The 19,299-nt window shown below is 39.4% G+C and overlaps 1 protein-coding gene across 8 annotated transcripts in view; it reads left to right on the top strand.

Moving 5' to 3' along the window:
• UNC79 (unc-79 homolog, NALCN channel complex subunit) overlaps positions 1 to 19,299 on the top strand; it is a 329,268-nt gene that overhangs the window by 245,795 nt on the left and 64,174 nt on the right. For 4 of the 8 annotated variants that reach the window (XM_058292334.1, XM_058292328.1, XM_071213721.1 and 1 more), the window contains 5 exons: positions 2,628 to 2,744; positions 5,280 to 5,363; positions 9,309 to 9,411; positions 11,494 to 11,634; positions 14,736 to 14,774. In XM_058292334.1, coding sequence (XP_058148317.1) covers positions 2,628 to 2,744; positions 5,280 to 5,363; positions 9,309 to 9,411; positions 11,494 to 11,634; positions 14,736 to 14,774 — 484 coding nt within the window. The remainder of the gene's footprint in view (positions 1 to 2,627; positions 2,745 to 5,279; positions 5,364 to 9,308; positions 9,412 to 11,493; positions 11,635 to 14,735; positions 14,775 to 19,299) is intronic. The other 4 variants (XM_058292338.2, XM_058292349.2, XM_071213722.1 and 1 more) reach the window with 1 other exon arrangement.

Genomic DNA, 19,299 nt, shown 5'->3' with positions numbered 1-19,299 from the left:
TCAGTGGAACCAATTAAGAGGCTTTAGTATGGGAAATTCTTAATCGGAATCGGAGAGACAAGCAAAGGTGCAACTTCTGCAAACCCTCGTCACATGTGCTACTATATTTTGTGGTCCATGTGGATGGGGCCTGAAGAGCTGAATTAATTTTTCATGTGCTCACTGTTTGCAATGAGGATGGCCCTGAAAACCCTTAATTATAAAGAGATCTTACTTATAAAGGCTGGACTGGTAGTATGGAACATCATCATCTTCATCATTCATTCATTTGTGCGTTTGTTCATTCAGCAACCATTTATTAAGTGTCCGTTGGGTGCCAGGCACTGTGCTTGGCACTGGGGATCAAAATGAATTACACAGCCCTTGTTCTCAAGTTCTCAATCGTAATGGTCATGAAAGCTGTCATTAATTCAAAACTCTTCATGTGCCAGGCACTGTGTTAACTGGGTTACATGCATTGTTATCTTATTCAGTCCTTGCATCCACACTGCATATCAGGTATTAGTGTCCTATTTTATCGATTAGGAAACAGGTTCAGAGGCTAAATGACTTGCTTAAAATCATACTGCTCCTGAGGGATAGAGATAGGAATTGATGGTAGATCTGTTTGATTTTAGAGCCTCTGCTCTGTTTTAGTATATCACGCTGCTTTAGAATAATTCAAATTTGGTTCTAATAGAGATCATAGACGTTCTAAGAAATAGTTTCCAAGTAACAGTTATTTGCCCTTTTGGTAGCAAAGAACTGCTAGTTCTGAATCTAATTAGTCACCTTTTATCACAAAAAAATCTGCACATGATAACAGTCCTTTTTAAGTCCACATACTAAAATCAGGAAAGGGTATTTTCTGCCCCCAATTCTCTGTGAGTCACCTAAGAAAAAAGAAGGTAGTGAATGACAGCAAGAATTCCGAGTTGGGTATAATTTAAGATAGGAAGATTAAATCAGTTTGATTTCAGTGCTAGTTAATTATATTGTCAAAAAATTGTACCAAGTGTATCATGATCCCAAAGTCATGACTGAATTGAGCCTTTTAGGATTCAGCTTAGAGCATCATTAGATTTCCACCTTGCTCTTCCTGTCCATTAAAAGTACGTCTTGGATCACTCCTGGAGGCACAAAGCCAGGTGCCTTTCACACTAAGCTCAACATTAAAGGTTTTTATTCCCAGGGAATTCTGCTGTCTTTAAAAACAATGTTCCTTTGATTGCGTCTGATAGATGCTGTTACTTTTTAAAATTTGTTAAATCTTTGAAAAAATTTCCGCTTTTGAGTTTCACTGAAGCTATACTTTTCAAGTAAGTCATAAATTCGTGAATGTTACCAATCAACCATCAAAATCAGACTCTTCATATTAGTTATTTCAGTGAATTTAGTTAATATGGATTCCAAGACACAAGAATTCCCATCACATCCCTCACTTTTGATCAGTTTGTCAGCTGATGATTTTGTAGCTGATCATGACGTGACCACCATTAATCAAGCAGCATGCTGATTACATGAAAACTAACATTATAAATTGATTTCACACCACACCAAGGAGACGCTTTGGTATCATGATTGTGAAACTTGCATATAACATTTGCGACTCTCAAGTGACCATACCATCATCCCAGTGTCTACCATCCCTTCTGGGGTATGTAGTTAATGGCTTCCATGTCTGAAATTGTCCTCATAGCCACAAGTTCTCGACTATCCACATGTTTGGGGTCATGTAGAAGAGGGACATCAGTGGTGCCCTGCCTCCTGCTGGGCTGCTTGTGAGTGGTGGGGTGCTGGCAGTGGAATCGGAGATGAGGAGGCAGGTTGCTTTCCAACGATGCAGTCTACTGGCAGAAATGCTTTTTGTTGTTTTTCTGGTTTGGAAATGCTTATAACTTGACATTTCACCAGTGAGGTATTTGCCGATGCAATTAAGCAGGATAAAAATGTTACCACTGTTTTCTAAAACAAAGATGTATCCTAGCCTATGCTTGTGGAATGTTATCTGGTTCACATTTTTCCAACAGTAGGCAGAGGTTCACACCAAGATTTAAACCAGCATTGACTTTGGAGTCAATGTTTGGTTTTAGGGCCATCTCAGTTGCTGGTTGGTTCCAAGTAACATAATTTCATTTGCTTCAAGTTCTCTGTCTCAAAATTGGGGTTAATATATGTCATCCTATCTAAAATAGGTGTGCACGCATGCACGCGCGCACACACAGGGACCTTATGGGGATATAATGAAGACTGAAACTAGTATGCGAAGAAGGCTCACAAGCACCATTACAAAAATGAAGCTGTAAATTCAAAATAGCATTATCTGTCTTAATTCTTTTTTTTGGAACAAGGCAGAGTTTATAAGTTAAAAAATTAATGAAATGATCATATTGTAATTGCAATAATTATTTACAGGTTCCAGACAAGTGCAAATGGGCACTGTGAGTTTTTTACTGAGTCAAGAAAAGCACCCAGAACAAACAGTGCAGTGCATTAATCTTTCATTCGGTCAGGAGCACACAGTTGATCGAACAATTACAAATACCTATGGAAGGTTCAATTAAAATTCTTGTATGGATGCATAGAGCCTTTGTATGCTGTGGAAATTTATTCCCCCTAGTAATCATCTCCCAATTTCCTCCATATAGCTCAGTATAGGCAGATGAAAAGGGGATCACTGGGCGCTCTGACAATGAGCCAATTAATGAAGCGACAGCTGGAACATCAGTCTAGCGCCCCCCAAAACATCAGCAACTGGGACACTGGTGGGTCAAGCTTTTTCTTCTCATTTTGCCTCTCAGATTAGTAATGCCACTTTCTTTGTGTCCACTCTGCTCCCTCGTTAAAGAGTAGATTTTTCTCTTGTGTTCTTTGGTTCAAATAATTTAAAATCATACGGTACTCAGTAAGTCTGTTCAAACTTTCTAAGTGTGCTAGAGCCACACATTTTTCCATCGAGGCTGGTCCAACTCTTTTTCTCTAAAAGACCAAGAGTCATGATATTAAGCCATGTATCTGGGGCTTAGATGATGTAAATGCTTGAAGGAGGGAATGGATCTATGATCTCATGATGCAAATTAAAAAAAAAATAACCCACCAGATTATCAATATTCTCTAAGGAGATCATATATGTGATAATGTTTTACAAACGATCAAGTACCAAAAAGAAAAGGGTAAATAACAATAACAATAGTAAAACCACAGCCATAACAATAACTGTCAGCTTAGTGACGTCGTGATCTGCCGGTAGGTTTGGGAATATGAGTTGTGTGTTTTAGTCAGCAGGGTCACCGGGTTGCAGCCGCACACCCTCATGCTCATTTGATGGAACTGCATCTAACCTCAGTTTTAAAGTAAGAATTGACTGCCCCAACATGTCTCCTTTAAACATGCTCACTCTGCATTTTCTCAACTTTGTCACCATGTTCTGCACATGTGCTACTTTCTCAAGCCAGTAGTACCACCACAGTCCTTCTCTCTTGAAGTGTCTGCTTTTCTTTTTCTTTTTTTCCATTAAATGGGTCATTTGAGATAGAAAATTACATTTGTGAAAGTACTTTGCAGCCTGCGTGCACTAAGAAAATGTAAGGCTTTATTTTGGTGATAAGTGCTGAGGCCCAACATGTGCACCAGGCTATTTCCATTTCCTGGCTGCAGTTATTTGAGGGTATTTTAATATTCTTCCTTATGACCAGGAATTATAATTTTCAAAAGCAAATTCTTGAGACACTGTCATTATTTTCAAAACCATAATATTTATTTACATTTCATGTTAATTTTTCCACTATTCTTAAAAAAACAAAACAAAACAAAACAAAAAAAGTCTAGATAACCAAATCCCATAGACCACAGCCAATTTTACATTTAGTAGCTAGTGTTAACTCTTCTGGCCTTTGTAAAGTTCTTAACATTTTAAAGTTTTAAAGTGTTTTATCTGCCTTTCGGTAATAAGTGATACCTTCCCTCCCCCGTGCTTTTTCAGTGGTAGTAAGTTGTGAAATGGCCAATACCCAACAGGCACGGCAGAGAAACAGAAAGACGCTAGAGAACCAGCCTCAAGAGTTTACTGGGCTTGGGTTCCTCTCTTTACTGAGATGAAGCTATGTAAGAAACTGAGAAATGCCCAGCTTCTGTTAGGCTGACTGGGGGATTCTGAAGATTATTTTTCATCAGGCTACTGTTTTCTGTAGTGAGTAGCTCAGCCTCAGCTAACCCTTTTAAATTCTGATAGTCATATCCTTATTTGATCGACTCAGTAGAATTATAAAAAGGCAAACTGATCTCACTTTTCAACCCAAATTTTCATTTCAAAAATCTGCATGATGCCAAATTACCCATTTAACTTATTTTTTCACTTTTCAACCAAACTTCAACCTTGTTCATGTCACTCTAAATTCTCATTTAATACTTCCCGTTTACATGCTGTCTGAATTTCTTTCACCTGGAGTTTTCCTGGGCTTGTTATCCATCCTCCAAGTTGGTTCTCTAGTTCTCTAGTTCTCAAGTACTAGAGCCTTTTCTCAATATTCTTGTTTTTATTAGTGCCATGAATTATTTCCCAAATCCAAGCCCCGAGGAGTGTTTATGACTGTGTAGTTCAATGTTAATTGGCATGTCGCTTTTATGCCACACATGCTGATTTAGTGACTCACTATTGTGCATAAGAAAGATCCGTTGGTGCAGGCACACTGAAAAGGCAATCCAAGACATGGTCACGTTGGAGTTACCTCTGCATGCACCAGCTCACTCACAGAATACCTGCCTCCTCTCCATCCGTGCGCACCCGAATCACGTGCTTCTTTATTTACCTCACCTTTCATGTACAGCAGATGTTCCTGAAGCACCGCTCCTTCCTCCATTTTTGTCAAACATCCATCATTTCCTTGCTACCAGTGCCACATGTTTTCTCTATGACCTTTCTGGCCATTGCCCCAAATTATTGCTTATTTATTGAATGATTTGCATAAAACATTTCTTTCATACCCATGACATTAGCCTTTCATTTCATATCAGAAGAAATGGGGTTTGAGCTTTTTCGGGGAGGAAATTCTGAACTTTTTTTGGATGTCTTTAGAAGCTTTCCTGCTTTCTATTGCATTTCAAATACATGAATGGCAGGTTTGTAGCAAAAATTCCAAACAACCCTACCCTCAAATCTAGGATGTGTCTGTTAGATATTAATAATCAACAAAATAACAATGACCAATAGTGGCCCCAAGAAATTATTGGTTAAATTCTTTGTACTGTGACTTGTGCTAAATTGACCACACTGAAGACTGAAATGCTCTATTTATCCACAGAACAGATACAGCCCGGAAAACGCCAATGTAATGTGCCAATGTGCCTAAACCCTGAGCTGGAGGGACAGCCATTGAGGATGAGAGGTTAGTTCCCATGCTGACTCTCACTGTAGGAGCTGAAAGAGGCTGTATATTCAGTCTCATGGTCCTCTAGCATGGGCTGAAATCTCTTTTTCAACAGCGACATGAAGTGGGCTTCACCATTGCACAAACACCTCCAAGGACTGGGAGTGCCTAACAGCTTGACTTTGAACATGACTGACAGAAAAGTCTTCCTTACAGTGACTTTCTAACTCTCGGAACCTGTATTAATCAGCCAAAGGGGTGCTGATGCAAAGTACCAGGAATCTGTTGGCTTTTATAAAGAGTATTTATTTGGGGTCAAAGCTTACAGTTACAAGGCTCCAAAGAGTCCAGCTCAAGGTTCCTTTCTCACCAAGGTCAGCTGCCACGTGTTGAAGTGAGATGGTTGCAAGGGTTCAGCCTGCTTCTGTCTCAGGCACAGGCTGGCAATAGGGCTCGTCTCTCTTCCCTGGGCTTTAGCTGTTTGAGGCTTCTCCTTTCTGTCACATGGCAGGATTGAAGTGACCAAGTTGTCTCCTCTTCCATGTCTTCTTCCTCTGTATCCTCTTCTGTGTGTCTTCTTGAGTGAGTGTCCATTTATGCCCACCAAGGAAGTAGGAACTCAACCCTGGGTTATGCCCTACTGATGTGGTCGAATCAAAGCCTTAATCTTGATTTAATCAAATAAATGTAAAACCTTTGAATTTAATGCAATCGAAGGGCATCACACCCAGAGGAACAGACTAGTTTACAAACATAGTCAATGTCTTATTTTGGAATTCATAAGTAACATCAAACTGCTACAGAGCCACATAGAGCAAGTGCAATTTTTCTCACATAAATTTTTGGACATTTGAAAGTAGCCACCCATTGCTTGTTTCCTCTATCTTGTGTTGTCTTTTCTAGACCAAACATCCCTGGGTTCTTCAATATTCTTCCTATTACCTCCTGAATCTACTTGTCTTAGCTTGACTCAGTTTATTTGTGTTCCTTTTAGAAAGTTCAGTAAATAGGTGAACAGCTTCTTTTTAGCTATCTGAAATTATACAAAATATGCGCTTGATTTCATGCTGCTTGTGGGAGCAAGCTGAAAATAAATCTGTGCTAAGATCAGAAGAATGTTTTTTTTTCAATTCATCCCATGGCCAACTAATCATTTTTTTTTTGTTCTTTTTCAATTCAAAAAGCAGGTCAATCTATAGATTGTAAAAAAAGAAAAAATAATGATCACATCTCATATCTAGTCCCTTATATCAGACAGACCTATTTTTCTAGACCATATCACTCTTCTAATTTTTCTAAGGAATGAAGAGAAATTATCTTCAACTTATAAACATTTCTTTGGCATTGGGTAGCAATTTTAGCCCCTTTATCTGATGAGATGATCTGTGGGGTAGAGGAAAACCTTTGTGACTAGAAGTCAGTGTGGTAGAACCCTGAGTTGTAGACACAATCTCTGGTGCTTGTCCATGATCTAGTAACTCAATTAGGAGGAGCAATAATGGATTGAGGAGATGGGCATGGAGTTAGGAAGTGAATTTCTTCCAGAGGAATCTGAAGAGGCCAGGGTGATGTGGCAGCTGGGCAGCTGATGCATGCTTTCAGGCTTTGAACCAAGTAAGCAGCTTTGTAGTTTTTCTTATCTCAAAGGTTCCCGAAAGGGTTTTGTCAAAATCTCCAGCTTTGAAATTGGGTTTTGGAAGTATTCCTCTCCTTATTCAAGTTTCTGAAAACTCTACTTCCATTCCTGGTTCTGTATGGAGGCCACTTTGAATATCCAGAAGGGGAATCAGCAGTGGTGGCATCAGAAGTGTTGCCATCAACTTGGGGGGTAATGGGTCTGCCTTTAAAATTGCAGGCTCATCGGGAGCAAGTAGAGCTCAGTGGCTGAGTGCCTGCTTCCCAAGTACAAGGTCCCAGGTTCATACCCCAGTGTCTGAAAATAAATAAATAAAATAAAATAAAATAAAATTGTGGACTCAGTTGTGACTCAGTTAAAATAGAAGGAAGTTGAGGTCTATAGCTTTCTTTTTCCATTTCCCACCTTCTCCTTATACTTAATTATTTGCTCCCATTCAATAGCAATATTCAGGAAGCCATTGGATTTGCTAATGTTGTCCTATGGAGGCCAATGCCCCAAAACTTAACCTTACTGCTTCTCTCAACTGCTGCCATAAATATTACATCATATCTTCTGCGTTATGAAAGTACCTATTCCTTGACAGATAGCAGGTCACTGTATTAGAATGCAGTGAAAAAACTGATGCCATTTGCATTATGTAATGATTGGTTTGTAACCACCCAAATGTCTTTGATTCCCTTCCTTTTCTTGAATTTAATCTTCTGAAAGCCTTGACTCAGTTTTGTTTTGTTTTTTAAATCATCAATTCCTCACACTTCTATTAAGACTGTGTACATATCACCGTATATCTTATAGGCTAAATTTTATTCCACTTTAACACAGGTGTTTTGGCATCTGATAGACATGAAGTATGGAGTATTGAATTTAAACATTCTGTGTTTTGATTTCTTGAAGCAACTTCTTGCTGCTTACCTTACTGTTTAATAATCAAACATGTCTTCTTTTATCTTGGCCCAGTACGTACCTTTTCTATATTAATCAATTTATACTTACAATAAACACTGTTTCTTCTACTTGAAACAACATTTCTGTGAAACAAATAAAAGTTCTTTCTTAATGATACACTTAGGTATACTTAAGAGTGTTATCTCAGAGATAGCTGATAAATACTGCAGTAAAATTTGGATGCCCACTCAGGAGCTTAGGTAGTGACATAAAAATATTGTCAGACACTTAATCTTGCTGTTTGGAATCTGCAGGCATACAGCTTCTCATAAATACATTTTGTGGCCTTCCCTCATGCAAGGGAGTCTATAGAATGGAAGCATCTTGATTCTTCAGAGGCTTGGATAATATTCTTTATTCTCTCAGAGTGAGACACATTGGCTACTTGTTTCTAAAAGTCTTGTTTTGATTTCTTTAGAAACCAGTCCTTTGAATCATTATCCTTCTGTTTAAGGAAAGCTCATACCATTTTTCTCTCCCACCCCCAGCATCAAGTTATCAGCTCCTTGATGAGAACAGATTCTTTAACAACCCTTGGGTTTTTTAGCCTTAATTCCTAGTTGAAGAACTGAGTCTCAGTTATCACTTCGTAGGACGTACCATTGTTCTGGATTGTCCCTTTGGGATTCTTTTTTGAGTGTCTCATTCCCACAGCTCCCAGAGCATCTGTCTAGCACTGATGACTTTCTTAATGTAGAACGACCTCCTGGCCCTCACATTTACTTATTACTGGAGCATATGCAAAAATTCCTGCCTCCTATCTCTTTGAAGATCAAAGCCCCAAATCGTAAACACTGTGAAACTGATTGACTGAAGTAAGTCACTAGATAGTTCCTTTAAGACACTTGATATTTCATTCATAAATATTTCAGTTGGAAAAAGGAAATCTTTTGCCCTGGGGCTTATGATATTAATTCTGAGTAGAAAACTGCCCTGATATTTCTTAGCTCAAACATCTCCTCTTGCTTAGGTGGGTGGAATTCTGGGATCTTATTTCCTTCCCAAATTGGCAACATTTTAGTTGGAGCTAGCAGGGGTTGTAACTCATTTAAGGGTGCCCATGAATAGATTTCCCAGTTTTTTTCATCTTGGCCCTAACACCTGTTGGCACACCTGAATTCTGTCTGATCGTTTTCCAAGTCAAGAAGCAAAGGAAGAGATAGGAGTCCAGCTCTTAAAATCATACAAGCAAAAACACATAAATCATAACCTTTCTCAAATTCCTTTTTCTATTGAGGGTTTTCATAATATAATTGGGGTGGCCAAGTCACATCTCTCTGAATGTGACCTTGGGAGGGTTTATAAGAGGAGAACGGGGTCTTTCCTGGCCCCCAGAAGCTGGCCTGTATTCACCAGTTTTCCCTCTGCTGCTTACCCAGGTGCCACTAAATCCAGCCTGCTGTCAGCACCCAGCATAGTCAGTATGTTTGTGCCCGCACCCGAAGAATTCACTGATGAGCAGCCCACGGTGATGACTGACAAGTAAGCTTACACCTTGATTTTCTTCACCACTTTGGTGGAATTAGTTTGGTCACAGTGGTTATGAAATAGCATGGGAGAAGGCATGCTTGACTTTTAAACCATAATTTGTCCTTCAAGTGGGTGTAGGCATAACTGTTGATCTGTATTTGAGTCTTTAGGAACACAGTCTTGCATGGTCAGCTTCCATTTATGCTTCACCATGTGGTTTTTTTAATTTGGGCAAATGCAAAAAAATACTCACCAATTATATCTAGCAATAATTTCACATGAATAAAATTCCTCTACCAGAAACTTCAAGTTTTAGGCTGGGAATAACTATGCAACTTGACTTTTATTCCATCCTGCCAGCAGAATCCTTTCTCAGATCGGTTCAAACCAAATTGCAAACTGGTTATGTCGCCCTTCAACTTGCCAACCTTTAGTGGCCTTCATATTCATATAGGATTAAATTCAAATGCCTTAGCTTATCATACAAGACCCTTTAGATTGTGACAATATGGCCCTACAACTCGCACTGGGAACCCTTTCTCTAGCCCTCTCACCTTTTTCAGAACATGCCTGATCTTTCTCTCCTCTGGGATTTCATATATGTCCTTTTCTCTGTACTTTCTGTGTGGTGAACTCCTATTCATGCTTTAAGACCCAGCTGAAGGCAAAGTTTCCCTGACTTCTCTAGGCAGAATTCATCATGCCTTTCTCCAGATTTCCACAGCATTTCTACTGTATATTTCTACTGTACGTTTTTCATATCGTATTTTAACTATTTATGTGTTCATATGGGGATGTACTATAGTAGATTGACTTTCTTGGGGAATGGGAGCATTTCTTCAACTTTCAGTTCATTGTCAACTCCCAGTACAATGCTTGTTCAGGGAGAATGATAAAGAATTAGAGTTGTAGGATTTCAAGTTTGCAGAGATCTCCATGGGCCAGGACAGCGTCTTTGAAAAAGAACACACCTGACAAATTGTATAGGCTACTGGTAAAAGGCAAGGTGGGCGAGTTGGAAGGGGCTGGTGTGAGCAGCATGCTCCTGGCCATAGCCGATGTTCATGAAAAGTACTGAGGCTGTGAGGTAGGCCTGTCCTGTACGGCTGCCTCGTGGAGGGCTGTGATCTTGGCTCCTCCTTTCGTATAATGTCCCCATTTTTTGGCGTCTTCTAAGTCCTAGTCCTTCCTAGTTGCCTGTATATACTCCATTTCTCTTCTTTTTAGTTCTAAGAGGAAATCCTGTATTTTAAAAAATCAACTGGTAAGGAATTTCCTTATATATTTATATATATTGGCTTGAAAGTTCTCAAAAGCCGTGGTAGCTCTGGCTACCTCGCTATGCCCAGCAGACTTTTTCTTCACTTTATAAAGCTGCCCAGCAGTGGCTGAAAGGAGGAGATCCGGCTTTGGTTGAATTGAGTTAAGGCGATCCTGCATTAAGACACTACAAATACACTACGAAATAGGTTACTTAAGAGGAGGTGTCATTACTTGTGTTTTTACATCTTAAATTCACTAGGCATGGTGAGTTTATAAAACTGATCTAAATAAGTGGTAGAGGATAGTCTACAATCCAGACTCTCACCGCTTCCTGTTAATGCTCTGTTCACTTGACGGCCCTGCCTTTCATCTACAAATAGACTATTTTTCTATATTAAAGCTTCAGAAAGCTTCCATTTATGCTTAGGCAGTTTTCCTTTTTTTTAATTTGGACATATGCAAAGTCTATCTACCTACTGATTATCCCTACCAATAATTTCATATGCATAAATTCCTCAAGCAGAAGCTTCAAACTCTTAATGCAGTTGGTTCTCCCTATAAGACAGAAAAAAAATTGTGTGGGCCACATGTTTATGAGTTGAAAGAACATTTTCGGTTATCAAAGGAACCTTCGTGATTTCTGTAAAACATGCTCTTTCTGTATCTAAGGCCATGGTAGCCCAGGATCCTCCTATTTGTTGTTGGAGTGGAACAATTGGCCTCCTTTTCAAGACTTTTCCAGGGCTCACCAGAAATGGCTGTGTGTAGTTGGGTGTATGATGAAACCATTGCTTGGTTTTCATGGAAAGCATTGCTGTGTTTTATCTGCAGATGCCATGACTGTGGGGCCATTCTTGAAGAATATGATGAAGAAACTCTCGGACTGGCCATTGTCGTTTTGTCAACATTCATTCACTTAAGTCCAGATTTGGCAGCCCCGCTGCTGTTGGATATCATGCAGTCTGTGGGAAGGTGAATATTGGCCTCTTTGTTTTGTAGAAGAAGTCTTGTTTAATCTGTATCTTGAAATAAAGACTCCCGGTTCAAAAGAGGTATTTGTGGGATCAGTTCAGACTATTTTAAAAACCGAAAGAACTGAACTTTGGTTGAATTCCCCAGCCGTGTAGTGTTATGAATCCTCATTGTCAGAGTGAAGTTAGAGGAAAGTGCACTAAGAAAACCCTACTGCTTGTTCTCGATTACTGTATGAGCTAACGTATGTAAAAGTGTCTGGTTCATGGTAAGCACTTCGTAAGTATTAGCTGTTAAGCTATTGTTATGTTATTATTATTATAGCTCTTCACCTGCTTTGAAATGGATTCTCCAGGTATTTTGTAATCTTGGTGGATCTTCACTTAACTATGCAACTAAGGACGTTGTCATATGATGGGATAAATGGAAATAGAGTAGGTTTCACGTTTCTGACTGAGATAAAGGGAGAAGGAGCACATTTGGGGAATAAGAACTTCAGCCTGACTGGATAAAGATTATGCTCAGCTGCTTTAAGAGTGTCCATGCTGAGAAAATTCCTCTTAGTGGTAGATAGTTCATTAGAAGATAAAAGATGTGTTTCATGGATATGGAAAAAGTTAAAATTCAGTTCTTGTAGTCCTAGCATATCCAACTATAGGAGAGGATATAAATAACACATGGATTTATTAAGTAAAGGGCTAGGTGCTCTAGGCTGCAAGCATTAGCCCTAGCTCTTGCCCTCAAGCACTTGGTGGACCATTCTGGATGGACTAATTAAGTAGCCATACACCAGGGGTCATGATTCAGTTCTGTGAGGAGTGGTATGGATGCTAAGTGCCATAGAAGTTTAGGATGGAAAACATTTCTCAGTAAGGTTCACATGTAGGAGGTAGTATGAGAACTGGACTCTGCCTGTTCCTGATTTTTGAGGAGGGAAAGAGAATGGATCTTTTTGTTTTATCTTGTTTTCCTTTTCTTTTTCTTAATTAGAGAAGTTGTAGGTATGCAGAAATATCATGCAGAAAATACAGAATTCCCAAATACCACCCCCTCACATAGTTTTCCCTGTTATTAACATTTTGCGTTAGTGTAGTACCTTTGTTACAACGGATGGAGCAACGTTATTATAATTATGCTATGAACTATAGTCCATAGTTTATATTAGGGTTCACAGTGTTATACAGTCCTATCGTTTTTTTAAAAACTTTATTCTTGTAACATATACAACCTAAAATTTCCCATTTAACCACATTCAAATATAAAATTCAGTGCCGTTAATTATATTCACAATGGTGTGGCTACCATCACCACCAAAAAAGGATCTTAATAGAGCAAAAATTTAATCTTTTTTTTTCAAATAAAGAAATGCGATTTCCAAGTTAAAGACAAACAGGAAAGCATTAAAAATCCCTCGACCCCATTGTATATGACTCTCTTAGCCCCTCGCTCCCTTTTCATTCTATTTTAATTCACCTCTGACACTTAGAAATAGCTAATGTGTGAAATAAGTGACTGATACAGGGAGATGGAGAGATAAGAAAAGAGGAATTGTTTGATTTAAGCCCTTGATTTTTGCCTAATCATAATAATTGTGGAATAAATGTTTTATCAGCTATCTGCAATACTTGTGGAGTCGGGGATTTTTAGTCTCATAAGGTCACAGTTCCTACTATCAATGCTTTTTAGTTCTGGAACAGAGAATTATTGCTCTGGCCTCTTCTCCTTGAAACAGCTGATCTAAGTGATAATAGAGGAAGAAAGGGACTTTGTTTTGTTTGTGTTTTTTGTTTGCTTTAACGTAAGCAAGAATAAATCCCGTTCAAGCATTGCCAACCGTTAGGATGGAAACACAGACGTTCTGAAGAAAAGCAAGGGAAAACAGTAGCAGATGCCTTTTTAACTTATTTATGTACACATATATTTACATCTCTACCTCCTTTGATGGACTAGCAAGGAATAGGAGGAGCATTTCCGGCAAGTTAACACAATTCTTAGCAACCTAAGCCTAATCACCAAAGCTACCAAGAAAGCATGTTCAGCACTCACCTGATTCGAGGCTTCCTTGCTGCCTCTGTTCCACTACAAAGAACAGATACGGCAGTGTGGATTTCCACACACAGTGGATTTTCCTAGTCACGCGCACAGGAGCCATCGCAGGTGTTCTAAGAGAATGCAAGCTCAGCATAACCCTTTCGTTTACCTCCCAGGCCTTTCCTTATACAATTCCACATCCTCTTAAAATTTACCCCATCCTTTTTTCTAGGTACACCTTTAATCACTGTTATTTCATTGGCCAATGTTTATTTGTGGTAGTGCCATTAGCACGAGTGCCCCATAAGCAAAGCAACGGGGAACTGTGCCTGGTGTTAGCTGCTGGGCCTTCTAGTCTTCTCTTAGGTTGTTAGCTTTGCTCTCTTTTTATAGTCTTAAAAAGTAAATAAATTTGCAGCATTTTCTTTGTTTCTTCAGTATCTTACTGACTGGGATATGTTCTTGCAAATCCACCAATTTAGTATAGTCTCTTACTGCATGATAATATACAGAATGTTTCCAAGCATACGTAGCCATATAGTATTACTTAAAAATTACAAGTTGCATATGGATTACTTAACCAGTACATGTCTCTTCTCAATATAATAGATTTCCATGCTCATCACTACAACCTAACAATTACCTGACAAATACCTCTGTTACCTATTTTACCATATAGAGGCTTTTATGGTTTGCGGTTTGTTTGTAGTTATGTCAAAGGTTGTATACAAATAAATGAATTTTGAATTAATACAGGGATGAGCTGGGTCAGTGTTCCGAGGTTAACCTGACTGCAGAGAGCGTTTTGTAGACTGGCTTGGTGGCACTTAACTGCATGCCTCTCCATGGACATGGCTGATAGGGCAGAAAGCAGATGTCAGGGACTGGGCTAAATTCAATCCTGGAGAGTGACTACTGAGTGGGCCCTCTGCCCTTGCCAAGGGAATTGTCAATGGTTAGATATGTCACCCCGTCTACTTCTGAGCCGCGGCAGCCCCTAAAGCAGTGCTGGGGCATCTCATCATGAAAACGCAAGATATTCATGTGATTCTGTTTCCTTTATTTCCTAGATTGGCATCCAGCACTACTTTTTCTAATCAAGCAGAAAGGTAAGGTCCTAAAGGGAACCAAAATCCTTCTTTCTTTTTGTACCCTGTGCATGTTCATCCCTTTTTCTAAACCTGTAGAGTATACCCCGTGGAAGGAACACTGTTAGGTTCCAGTTGCAGCTCCAGAGAACACTAGATGTTATTTTTTTGTTAATTTCATCATCCATTAGTTCATTCATTCATTCATTCAGCCAGCCAATACTTTCAAGTCCACCCTGTGCTAGGCACTATGTTAGATAGTTAGGATATAATTGGGGACAAAAGTGACATGATTCCTGCCCTCATGGGGCTTACTATCCACTGGGAAGGCAAGCATGAATAAACTACTGATACAAGTTCATATCTGTAAACTGTAGTAAGTGCTATGAAGAAAATGTACTGAGAGCTGTGAGGCTTGCATAACATTCATTCAACAAGTATTTATTTAGTGACTACTAGGTACTGAGACTATAGTGGTTAACAGAATGGCAAATCTTGGCTCTCACATGTCTTATATTCTAATTGAGGATGCAGACAATGAGCAAATTAACAGACAAGAAAGCTGATGATATAATTTAATTTAACTTAGTGCTATGAAAAATAAAGCAGGGCCAGGGGATAGAGAGTGTCCGGAGGCAGCATTTTAGATATACTGGTCAGGGAAGGTTTTTCTGAAGAAGTGATATTTGAACAAAAATGTGGATTAAGTGAGGGAGTGGTCCAAGTAGTAATTTAAGGAACGAATATTCCAGGCCAAGGGAGCAGCAAAAGGAAAGGCCTTCAGTCACGATGTGCATAATATGTTCCAGGACCAGGACCAATGTGACTGGAGCAGAGTGAGCATGGAAGAGGGTGATGGGAGATGAGATCAAAGAGGCAACGGGGAGGCTGGGTCAGGTGGAGTCCGTGGGTCATTGTAAGGAGTTTGGCTTTTACTGAGTGGAACACAGAGCCACTGGAGGGAGATGCAACATGATTTAACTTAGGTTTTGAAAGGCTCTTTCTGGCTTCTGTTTGAAAATAGGCCATGGGAGTGGGGTAAGAATAGAAGCAGGGACACCAGTTGAGAGACCATTTCAGTAGTGCAGGACGAGACATCAGTGGCTTGGTCTAAGATGGTGAGAAGTGGTCATGTGAAGGGGATATCCAGGAAATATTTTGGAATACAGTCGACAGACTTTGCTGATAGATTGGATGTGCACGCGAGAGGAAGAGAGGAGGCAAGAGTGACTACTCCCAGGTTTTGATCTGCACAACTGGGTGGATGGGTGTGCCATTTATTGAGATAGGGAAGCTTGGCTCAGAGCTGGTGCTGTGAGTCCATGTAACAGGCAGACTTGACCTATTCTAGGTGGTGGGAGGGAGAAAAGGGAGGAGAGGACTTCCCTGAAGAAGTGATGTTTAAACTAAGATCTGAAAAATGAGTTGACTTAACTGGGCAGATAGAAGAGCTTGCACAAAGGTCCTGTGGTGGTAAAGAACACAGCATGCAGGAGGAACTATGAAAAGGCCATTGTGGCTACAGCACAGAGATGCAAGGTCTCTTTGGTCTTGGCCTGCCAGATTGCTCAGGGCCTGTAAACCACATTAAATAGCTTGAGAGTCCTCCCAGCAGCAGTGGAAGCCACTGAAGGTTTTTAAGCAGAGAGGTGTGTGTGTGTGTGTGTGTGTGTGTGTGTGTGTAAAACATGATTGGATCTCTATCTTGGGAAGTAACTGTGGCTGCAGTGGGGGAAAGCATCAGAGAAGAGCAAGAATGGATCATGTGTGACTTTGGGCATGTTGATCTTTCTGCCTTAGTTTTTCTCATCTGTAGAAGATAAATGCTAATGTTGGCCTTTCTTGGGCTGCTGGGGTACTTGTTGTGAGATCCGAGTGAGGACTATATCTGATGGTTTAGCTATAGTAGGTCCTACAAACAAAAGGCAGTATTTACTGCTGTTATTCCACTTTTACCAGTTAGGGTGTTTATGTTGTCTCTTCTTTCTCATTCTCTATTTGGTTGTAGAATTTCCTTTTTTCTTTTATTATAAAAACTTTTAAACATCTCGCAAAGTCAAAAGAATTTTACAGTGAACACACATATACCTTTCACCTAGATGCTGCAATGAACATTTAACTGTCCTTGCTTTCTTGCCTACCAGTGCTCTGTCTCTCTATTCATTACTTTATTCATCCACTAATCCATTTTATTTTGAGATGTATTTCAAAGTAAATTGCAGGCATTAGTATACTTCTGTATTAGTCTGCCAAGAGAGGTGCTGATACAAAGTACCAGAATTCTGTTGGCTTTTATAAAGGGTATTTATTTGGAGTAGAAGCTTAGTCACAAGGCCCTAAAGAGTTCAACTCAAGGTACTAGAAGAGGTACTTTCTCACCCAAAGTCTGTTGCCACATGTTGACACAAGATGGAGGATGATGTCTGCGAGGGTTCAGCCTTCCTTCTTCCTCTCAAGGCTCTGTGGGCCCAGCTTCCCCTGATCTCAGCTGTAGTCTGGCATAAGGCTCTTCTTTCCCCCCAGGGCTAATTTCTTTCTGGGCTCAGCTACTCTGGTCTCTTCACAAGGTCAGCTGTAGACTATTTGGCTTGTCTCTCTTCTGGGGACCTCTGCTGTGTCTAATGAGCTGCCTTTCTTCCTCTGTGTTCTCCTTCTCCTGTGTATCTACTTCTCTGTCTTTGATTGAGCATCTGTTTATATAGCCCATAGCTGTAGGCTACTTATAAGTGGGGACTCAAACTGAGTCTCCCTAATGACGTGGTCAAATAAAAGCTCTAATCTTGATTTAATAAAGTAAAAGTGAAACCTCTGAGCCTAATACAATCTAATAGGCTTAGAGGAATAGACCAGTTTACAAACCATCCAATATCTTATTTTGGAATTCATAAACAAATACCAAACTTCCACAACTTCCCTGTATGTACTTCAGCAAAGTTATCATTAATTAAAGTGTGATTTTTGTTTATAGATTTTTTCCCTTTGAAACAAAATTTACATACAAGGAAGCACACACATTTTAAGTGTACAGTCACTGAGTTTTGACAAATGCATACATCTGCATAACCTAAACCCTGTCAAGATATAGAACAACCCGTTACTCCCAGAAAGGCCCCTCATGAGCCTGCCCAGATAATCTCTACTCCCACAGTGGCAAATTCTGTGTGGTTTTCTCCACCACAGATTAATTTTATCCATCCTAGAGCTTCATATAAATTGAATCATTCTATACGCACTCTTTTGTGTAGGGTTTCTTAGCATAATGATTTTGAGATTCATCCATATTCTTGCATGTGGTGGTTCCCTGCTTTTCTAGAGCCGAGTAGTATCCCATACTTTTTATTCACATTTCTACTGATAGACATCTGGTAGTTTCCAGTTTGGAGCTTGGATTAGTCAGGGTTCTCTAGAGAAACAGAATCAACCTGAGATATCTGTCAATAGTATGCGATTCTAGAAGAGTCTCTCATGCAGCCGTGGGGATGCACGAGTCCAGGTTCCGCAGGCAGGTTGCAACCAGCGGCTGCAATGAAAGTCCAGTGAAGGTTCTGGATGTGTTCTGGGAGACACTGACTGTCCAAAGATGAACTGGGAAATTCTCTTTCAATGCTGGAATCACTTCCCCTTTTAAGGGATTCAACTGATTGGATAAAGCGTCACTCATTGCTGATGGCAATCTCCCTGATTGATGTAATTGTAATCAGCTATCTATGATTTACCACTGCAGTGAAGTCAATGGTGACTAAAGTCCATAAATGCCCTTGTATTACAATTACCTGGCTGAGTTGGCACAATAGCCTAACCATCACAGAGCTATTACAAATAAATCTGCTATGAAAATTCTCCTACTGGTTGTTTTGTAAATAAATAGTTTTATTTCTCTTGGGTAAATACCTAGGAATGGAATTGTTGGGTCGTAGGGTAGGTGTAGGTTTAATTTTATAAGAAACCATCAGAATTTCTCTTAAAGTGGTTGTGCCATGTTATATTCCTACCATCTGTTTCTGAAGCTGCTGGTTCTATACCTGTGAAAAAATTTGGTCATTTTGGTCTTTTTAATTTTAGCCATTCTAATGGGCATGTAGTGGTTTTTTTCATTGCAGTTTTCATTTGCATTTCTCTAGTGACTAATGCTTTTGAGCATTTTTTCAGGTACTCATTAACTCTTTGTATATCTTCTTTTGTGAACTGTTCAAATCTTTGGCACATTTTTAATTGGGTTGTTAATATTTTATTATTGAGTTGTAGGAATTCTTTTATATCCTGATTAACAGTGCTTTGTTAAATATGTGTTTGAGAATATTTTCTTCAAGTCTGTGGATTGCCTATTTCTTTTCTAATGGCATCTTTTGGTGAGAAGATTTAAATTTAGATGAAGTCTAACTTATGAAACTAAAATTTGTGTGATTCTACTTCCTGTTGTTTTTCTAAGAAACCTTAGTCATGAAGATAATCCCCAATGTTTTTTCTCTAAAAGATTTTTGGTTTTAGCATGTATATGGGGGTCTATGATACACCTCAGATAAATTTTTCTATATGGTGTGAGGTA

The sequence above is a fragment of the Dasypus novemcinctus genome, chromosome 3 (assembly GCF_030445035.2).
Source record: "Dasypus novemcinctus isolate mDasNov1 chromosome 3, mDasNov1.1.hap2, whole genome shotgun sequence".
Lineage (NCBI taxonomy): Eukaryota > Metazoa > Chordata > Mammalia > Cingulata > Dasypodidae > Dasypus > Dasypus novemcinctus.
Note: the sequence above shows the minus strand (reverse complement) of the source record. Positions and strands in the feature narration are given on the sequence as shown.